This window comes from Mus musculus, chromosome 14 (assembly GCF_000001635.26).
Source record: "Mus musculus strain C57BL/6J chromosome 14, GRCm38.p6 C57BL/6J".
Taxonomy (NCBI): domain Eukaryota; kingdom Metazoa; phylum Chordata; class Mammalia; order Rodentia; family Muridae; genus Mus; species Mus musculus.
In genome coordinates this window covers 6,211,581-6,220,480 of record NC_000080.6, presented here as the reverse complement: position 1 = coordinate 6,220,480, position 8,900 = coordinate 6,211,581, and the positions used below count along the sequence as shown (strand labels likewise).

Below are 8,900 nucleotides of genomic sequence, written 5' to 3'. Positions count from 1 at the left end.
GCGCCCTAATTGGAAGAAAAAGCCCTCAACTTTGAAGCTATCACCTATCTCCCCTTGATTTTTGAGTGCTGCATATTGATATTGTGTGGCTCAAGAAGGTAGTGAAATTCAGATGGTTTCCCAAAGAAGACATACATGATTTTTCACTCTTTATCTGTGAGGTTAGCGGGCATTATAGCACAGATTCAGCAGGCCCAGCATAAGAACACAGAAGCCAGAGATGATAATGCCAAGAGACAGCATCCTGAACTTATGGACACATTAAAATTGAGGTTTCATCTCAACTCAGGCCATTGCACTCCCTGCCCTACCTCCTGAGTCTTATTTTTGCTGTGAGTACAGTATCATGGTACAACCAGCAACATCCTTATTGCTCAACTTCTCAATTCCGGAAAACAGATATTGGAGAAGTTATTGCAATGAGGCTAAAATGTAGTAATGTAAAGTCAGGGATGACCTTTGCTCTCTGATGCCCACTTAAATTGTCTGGTTGTATTTGAGAACAGGACCATGTGCAAGATAATGTTTTGAAGATGGGACAGCAAGTTTACCATTTATATTTGCCCTGGAGTTGATCCCCTATGTTTCAAAGAAAAGGGAGTTTTCCTTGTAAAAGATAGGATTGTAAATAAGAGATTTTGTGAAACCCATTGATATATATATATATATATATATATATATATATATATATATATATATATATATATATATATATGGAAAAATGCACACTATAAAGGAATGCACAGTTAGAAAATTTTATCCAGGTTTTATACAATTAAACATATAGAAAAAGATATTTGCCTCTGTGAGACAGGAAAACCCTGGGAAATTGGAGTGTATGTCACATGAATTGACTCAGATGGCATATTTATTTTTGTGAAACATCTACTACATCCACAGTCCCTAGAGATTTGGGTGCTAACAAAATCTCTTAAGCATGTCAGAGTCCTAACCAACGTTCCCCCTCAAAAGCACATGACATCTAATGAAGCAGTAGAATTCTCCAGCTTTGGAAGGAGAGGTTGCCAAAGGGGATCCCACGGATCCATGACAGGTTCCAGGAGAGGCACCCCAGAAAAGGACCAAGCTGGGCAGAACTAGTTAGCAGGTAGATCATGGCAGTTGCTAGTGACATCATCAGTAATGCCTTCCTTGGAGAATCTCTTGTATCTAGGATAGAACTAGAATCTTCTGTGTTGTCACCTGTGTTGTGGTGACAGCAACTGCCTGTGTTTCATCCCTTCTGTTTGCTCTGGGTTCACCAGCAGGAATGTTTTCCAGGCTGCTCAGGCTATGTCAGAAAGAGAATGGCGATGAAGGAGAGACAAGACCAAAAAAGAAGGAAGAGGGAATCCTTTCTCATGAAAAAGGAAGAAGGAAATCATTCTGGAGAAGGCACAGTGAGTCCTGGGCAAGGTTGGGGAAATTCCTGGTAGAGGTAGGCTTGAGCTGGGCCTTCCAGGAGTAGGTCTTACAAGCTGAAGCCTTGGACTTTGTCAATGTCAGAAAAAGAGTCAAGAATTTCTGATAATTAGTTTAACAGAGCCAGGAATTGACAAACCTGCAGCTACTTTTCTGGGAGCTATTTAATTTCATTTTGAGTGGCAAAGAATGCCAGGAGTGGGCACTATGAGAATAACAGTGTGTCCTTTCATGGAAGGGAGTTGAAGCACTTCATCTTCCAGATTACTGTAGGTAACTTGAGTCTCTGATGAAAAGAACAGAGAAGGATGCTCCCCTGGTCATGTCATGTGGTGAGGTCTCAGACACTTTGGATTTGAAGACACATGATTAATTAGGGCTTGATAGTGCTAAGCACTATGAACTCCAGGATTTCCCTGCATCACATCTGATATGACCTGACAATGTTCCCCATATCTTTATGTTTGAGGCAGCTTATAGATTTCAGGGCAAGGGGGCCTGTAACAGGGAGTGTGGCATATGTCTGACAATGGTGGTTAGGAAGAGGAACATAGCTTAGCAAACCAGCTAGAAGATAGCTTTTCTGCTCTTTTATGGATTCACCCTGTCTTTACCTTTTCTCTCCCTCAGTCTTCTTCTTGGGACTCAGAATGGTCTCCCCTGCCACTGGGCCATTAAGTATGCAAATTCATTTGTGTTTATCTATCTGCAGGGTCTGCTAGAAATACTTCAACCCAAAATTCCAACATCACAAATCAGATATCAAATATAAATAAAGTAGAAGAACTGAAATTGCATATAAGGAAGACCAGCAATGAGAGGAAGGAAATGTGTGGAATCCTGAATGTTTACATGTATGAGGATTTAAACTACAGGTAGGAATTATGACCAGTACCCTATTGATTGCATTCTGCCATCTGTTACCCCAATTTCCTTCCATGAATGGGGTGTGTCATCTCCGATCATTCAATTAAGTAGCCTTGACCTGTGTTTAATTGTTGGATAAACAAGGTGCTGTGTGTTTATTATCATCTTCTTTTGTACTTGACCTTGGGGTGCTTGCAATCTGATTGTTGCTGTAAACAGCTGGAAGGACCTGCTCACACTTACTGTCTTTCAGTGTGTGAATGCAATGCCTGCAGGCTATCACGGCTTTACTCTGATATTGTTTATTATATTCTGAGAGATGGCACCTCACAGGATTTATTTGGCATTCTAATTGTGTCTGTGTGTGTGAATGTAGATGTTTGTGTGTTTTGTTCAGGACTGGGGCTCTGGGACCTTTGATGGGGTCTGAGGATTTGTGTGAAGCACAGTTTTCAGGTCCTGATAGTGTTGAGTCCATAGAGGTCCAAAGTGATCACCAGGGAAGTTTGCTCCTGGTGTTTCCTTGGTGTCACACAGGAATCTTCTGGGGGAGGAGGTGTGATAAAGCCTTTCTCCTGTAAATACTAGTTGTGTCCTCTGGGAATTCAAATAACAACAGGAACCAAGGAATGATAATCCCTGCCTTAAAAACAAGAGGAAAGTCATTACAGATATCTACTGGACCCATGCCTGTGGCACAGTGTTGTGGAAAATTGTCATAGAAGTAGTCTATTCCTTCATGCTTGTCCAGGAAGCCCTTGAAGGTCAGCTAGCTCCATTTGGTCCCCTGGTTCTGCTGTCCTCTACCCAGGATAGTAAGTTTAATTAGCACCAATGGGACCCAGTTTGAATGAGCCAGGATTTGGCATGCACTCGGCTGGTTAGTCCATGGCATAACCTGTTGGCACATGATTATTGAATCCTTAATTCAGCAGATTATTTGCTTCTTGGGTCATGTCCTAACACAGGATGAACACTGAATTCAACATCATTAAATCACAACATGAGAAGACAATGTTGGATATGAATAAAATGACCCAGTCCATAATTGGTTCCATGCAGTACTCCAAGGAACTGATAGAAGATAACTATTCCTACAGGTGAGTCAGTGACACAACTGAGACCCCCAGAACTAGGCAAGGAATGCTTCTATCCTTTTAGGACTTTGAACAAAAGCAAGGGCTCTGGTTCTATGCTATCTGTTTTTTATCCAGGAACCCTGCCTTGAGGCAAGGATCTTGGATTTGTACCTCTTGGACTCAGTCGTCCTAAGTGTGAAGAGTGTCCAAGACCCTCCAATCTTTATTCTTCCAAATTCAAGATCCTGTACATTGAAAACTTTTCCACCATGCTGGGAATATCCAGGAACCCTGAACCTCTATGTTTCTGACCACAGATTAAAAGATATAGGATTCCCGACAAAAATGAAAAGAGTATACACCTTTTGGGTCTTCTACAACTCTCAGAGGGGATAAGCCCTCTCCCTGCTGAAGGTTTTATGGTACCACAGACCTATAATCAACCATGAGGAACATTTCCTCTTCTGTGATGTATAGGGAAAACTCTTGGTGACAGGGTTTTCAGAAGGTTGTGGAATCCTCTGGAATATGGGTGGTATCTTGGTTTGACTTGTCTTTGTTTGGTTCTGCTATGTATATTGTGGACTCTTCTCAGGCTTTCTGGGGATCAGGGCCCTTGCAGGGATCATGGGACTTGTAGGAGTGGCAAGCCAATGGAATCTGGCTGGGAATCACCAATTTTTCTTTGTGGATCAGCATTAAGGAGGACCACCTCCTCCGTGAGTGCACTCAACTCAACAAAAAAGTAAGGATATTACTGAATGAGAACAGAAAGCTGCTGGTGGAGCAGGCTGGAACGCAAGTGTCCTGTGGGGAAGAAAAGAGGTTCTGTGAGGAGGCCAGCAAGAACATCTGTGCCTCAAGTGCAAAGGAACAGCAGGTAGGATGATGTGTATCAGAGACAGATTGCCCTCATGTCTAACCATAAACATAGACAATCCAATATCACAGTCCACCAACTTCTCCAGGCACTCACCTATGTCTCCTCCAAGTGTTTGTTTATGTGATCATCTACAGGTCTCTCTGTGGAGGTAGCCTGGTTCAAGAAACTGCATGTTTGGCATGCAAAAGTTCCTGCTCTGCTAGAATCAATAAGGGGGATAGGTTGTTTACACACCACAACTCTACATGCCTTAAGTTTGAAGGGTGCTGTGTTGGAGCCCTTGTTGAGAATAGCAAGAGCTTTGAAGGAAGAAGTAAAGGCCTGTAGCTCATTTGCTTTACAGGGATCTTGTGAGATTCTAGGTAGGAAATAGTTTGCAGCGATGACACCTAGTGTAATTGACAAATAAGTGGATTTCATTGCTGTCTTTTGGCGGCTTTTCTATTCCCCCTTTTCCCCCTCTATCTCAAAATGGTCTCTTCAGGCTTCATATATCTTGGTTCACATTGACAGAGCCTGAGTAGCAGCTTGTCAGTCCTATTTTCTTTCAGTGTTGTTGGAGTGGTCTTTCCCGGCCTGAGAGTCTGGTGTTGGCTGGCTGACCAGAGATGACAGAAAGGCTTCTCACAGGCTGAGGTTTGGTGTGAGATCTGAGGCTTCATGAAAAAATTTCTTAATATATGGCCCCAATTCTGACCAAGAAGAGTGTACTCTAGTGATTTTGGTTAGATGTTTTTTTTTTTTTCCACCCCCTGTGACAGGGATTCTCTGTGCAGCCCTGGCTGTCCTGGAACTCACTCTGTAGATCAGGCTGGCCTCAAACTCATAAATCTGCCTGCCTCTGCCTCCCAAGTGCTGGGATTAAAGGAGTGTGCCACTATGAACCGGCAACTCTAGTGGCTTTTATTCCTATAAATAATCACAGAGTCGTTGGGTCTCCCTTGAAACAACTCCTCTGCATAGTCTGAATTATCTTGGTCCTGAACCATAACAGATACCTCATTGTTTTCTACTCAGTTTTGATTTTATGTGAATAAGTCTGTGTGTGCTTGAGTGTGTGTGTCTGTGTCTGTGACTGTGTGTCTGTGTGTTTCTTTTTGTGTATGCATGGCTTTTCCGACCTGTGTCTCTCTCGGTATGTTGGGAGGCCAGTCAATGTCATCTGAATTGCCCAGTCATTCTCTATATTACTTCTTTGAGCCTTGGTCTCTCAATAAACGTGACATTTACTGTTCTGTTCTGTACAGTAGTCTTTGCATCTTCTGTCCACTATCAGGTAGCACCCCTCTCTTATTTATTTTAACAAATTGATAAACGACACAGCTATTTTAAAAATAAGTGTTAGATTTCTTCACTTTCCCTGCATAGAGTTATCTCCCTGGGCAACTTGGTTTTGTCTTATTGGCTCCACCATGAACATGCACAGAATCCTACCCTGCATAACTCTGCTAACATTGTTTTTGCTAACTATATCGTGGGCATGGCTTTGTTTCAGGTTAGATTCCCCCTCATAGTTGGCACAGTGCTGCATTTTATAAAGGTCACAGCACGTCATTCAACCAGCTTTCTTCTGACTGATATTGAGGAAGATTTAATATCACATGAATTGTAATAGGTTGAAAAGTTCCTGGGTAGTGACCAAAAGTCACTGTCTTCCTCAGATGCTACCAAGGAACCAGTGTAGGTATAGTGAGGGGACCAAGAGAGTCAACATGGGGCTTGCTGTGGGCTTTTCTTAGGAATCTCTTTCTTGGGAATTTGGTATTGTGTTGCCCAGGTTATCTGTGCAGAGCTTGTAACTTCCTTGTAGGACCAGAAAGTGTCTGCATGAAAAAAGTTTCTGAAGAGGACTTAATTACAGATGAGGGCCTCAAAGACTACCTGAGTCTAAGAACCTTACACACGTACACATCAGAGGTCCTAGTAGGTGCTCATGCAACAGGAAATGTGCTGGGCAACAGTAATATTTTCATTGATATGTGTTTGTGTGTCTCTCTGTGTGTATTGTGTCCTGTATATGTTTGTGTTTCTTTTGTCTGGTGTGTGTGTTTGTCTGTGTGTGTTTTGACGACCTTTGCCTGAGCTTGTTTATACTAAGGTTGTGTGTTTGTTTAATACAAGGTAATTTTGTGTTTGTGATATGGGTGCTTTTATATACAAATGTGTGTGTGTGTGTGTTCGTGTGTGTTTGATTGTGCATAAATGCAGCTGTGTGTGTCTCTAGAGGCCAAATTTAATGACAAATGCACTCTGAGGTTTTAGTTTGAACCTATGAAATATCAAATACAGCAGTCCAATTATTCTGCATGCTCACCTGACTCCAAAGAAAAAAAGGACACAAATATTGTTGTAGGGTCAGATTTTTAATAACTCGAGACAAAACAATTGATTCTCATTGAAATCTTTAGGGCAAATGTAAGAGTTATGGTATATGGAGGTAAGGAGGACATTGCTGTATAAAATCCATGTGTTTATGTCCCTTTTCTGCTCTTGGTGAATTGTGAAGGACCACTGGAAGGTCAGGTGGCTCACTGTGTCTTCTAAGCATTCCAGGTTGTTTTCCTCATTGCCTGCCACCATTGCATTTCCTGCTACCTCTGCTCAGTAAAGCTTTGCCTTGTAGTTTGTCTTGGATTTTACTCATTGAGAGATTGAGTTGCTTGGAGCTGAACTTGCATCGATCAGAATTCCCATAGCTGTGGAGCAAACCAGGCCTGTTACAGGAGCCCATTGAGGGTCTTGATAATCTAAAGTACTCACAATATCTTATCTGTGTAGCATTTAGCATGACTGTTCTTGAACATCATTATCTCAGAGTTAAAATCAGCCTTAGTGGGGGTTGGGAGAAATGAGGACCTTCAGACAGTTCTGGTAGTATAAAATTGGTTATGTCTGTTAGAAGCCATGTTCAGAAATTGGAAAAGAAGTTCACTTTGACCCAGTGCTTCCAGAACAAGGAGGAGTTATCCACAGAGTTGAGGGCGTTCAGGGTTGTAGTGGTCTTCAGAGCAGCCCTGAAGGAGAAGCTATCCTGATGTCCATCTGCTGAAGGATGAAAAGGCCGTGTGGTGCAGCCCTTCCATGAACTCAGTGTGCGATAATCCATGCAAGCTTTTGTCCTTCAAATTGTCAGCCTTATCCTACTCAAAATAGCTCTGACACAGTCACATTCTAGGGAGAAAAATGTTCCTTTGCATCCTGGTTGTAGACAGTTCCTATTACTCTGGGCTCATACCTTTGGACACCAAGTCAGTCAGGTGATGGAAAAGGGAGATCCTATTGGAAGAAACTGTTTACTTTGGGACAAGTCTGAAACAGTGAGCAACAACAAGAGACTGGTCCATCACCAACATGTGACCCTAGGCTGGGAAACAAACCTATTCTACACAGCCTTGGGAACTTGCTGAGCCAGATTGGATAATAGGACAAGAACCCTGAAATTCAGACTGGTATATGAGTGGAAAGCATATCACTGATTGAGCTGCCTATATGCTATGCCCACTAAGTACCTTTCCCATTCAAGATTTGTTTTTATGCCTCCAAAGTGTCCTGGGAGATTTTTATATTTGTGTTAACCGGGAAACTAAACAGGTCACTGCAGTACAATATGCTTGTATTGCATAAATACAAATATTATGTGCGTTTGAGGGTGTAACCTACAATAGTCACAGGGGTGTTTTTCTGTTTCTTCATGACCATCACTTTTAAGGTTCAGTGCCAGGCCTTTTGAATATTTTTATTTAGCAAAGTTTTGCAGATACTGTGACCTATGAAGTACCCATGGGTTTTGTGTTGTATGGTGTCTCTGGTTATTTGAAGATAGAGGGATTGACAAGAGGAACCCTGTGAGGTTCCTGCACTGGAGCAATAATCATAGCCTTCCCTTCAGTTCAGGGCACACTCGCACCTCATAAGGAATCCACATGGTTTCTAGGTTGCTTGCATCTCTCTTGAACTCATATTCAGACATTGCTACAATGTTATTGCTAAGTAAAATATACCTGCACAAGTGGGGAAATGTGGTGTTTTTTAGAACTCCAGTATAATGTGTAGCTGATAGTTCCAATTCTAGCAGTCTTTAAAAGGTGAGAAATATTTCCAAGCTCAGGTGTTCTATGACACTTGGAATGTATGGTATGATCTCAGCTGAAAGGTATGTTGGTTTCACCAGCTGAATAGAGGTCTTCTGGGAAGGACAGCTGAATTGACAAATGCTTACAAGGCCTTTTCTTTTCTAGCTTCCCTAAGTGTGAAACAGTCCAACAGAAACTGGAACATGGCACAGACCACGACATGATCTCCCTCAAAGAGAAGTGCTGGTGGAAGAGGACTGGGTGTGCACAGGAAATACACCACTGTTGCCTCTCATCCCTAATAACCATGGCTGTAATGGGCTGTATGCTCCTCCTTTATTTTGGTTTCTTGGGTATGAACAGGCCTTAATTTCATCTAGCCTCTGTCCCAGGAAGAGTGCACATTTAAAGGGACTCAGAGAAATGCTGAGACACATCAAGAGCTGCTGGGTATCCAGGAAGATTCTGAGAGTTTAAATTTATCTTTTCCTGATGGGTCATCATCAATAATTACATGGAGATCAGTCAACAAAATTGTAAAAACTTGGATCCAAGTCTACAACATGTGTTCTGCTT

The 8,900-nt window shown here is 42.1% G+C and overlaps 1 protein-coding gene across 1 annotated transcript; it reads left to right on the top strand.

Moving 5' to 3' along the window:
- Positions 1–1,270: 1,270 nt before the first annotated feature.
- Gm21560 (predicted gene, 21560) lies at positions 1,271–8,540 on the top strand. Its single transcript, XM_011244836.1, has 5 exons — positions 1,271–1,400; positions 2,135–2,297; positions 3,258–3,389; positions 4,065–4,248; positions 8,490–8,540. The coding sequence occupies exons 1-5, from the start codon at positions 1,271–1,273 to the stop codon at positions 8,496–8,498; spliced, it is 618 nt and encodes a 205-aa protein (XP_011243138.1). The 3' UTR covers positions 8,499–8,540.
- The last annotated feature ends 360 nt before the right edge of the window (positions 8,541–8,900 follow it).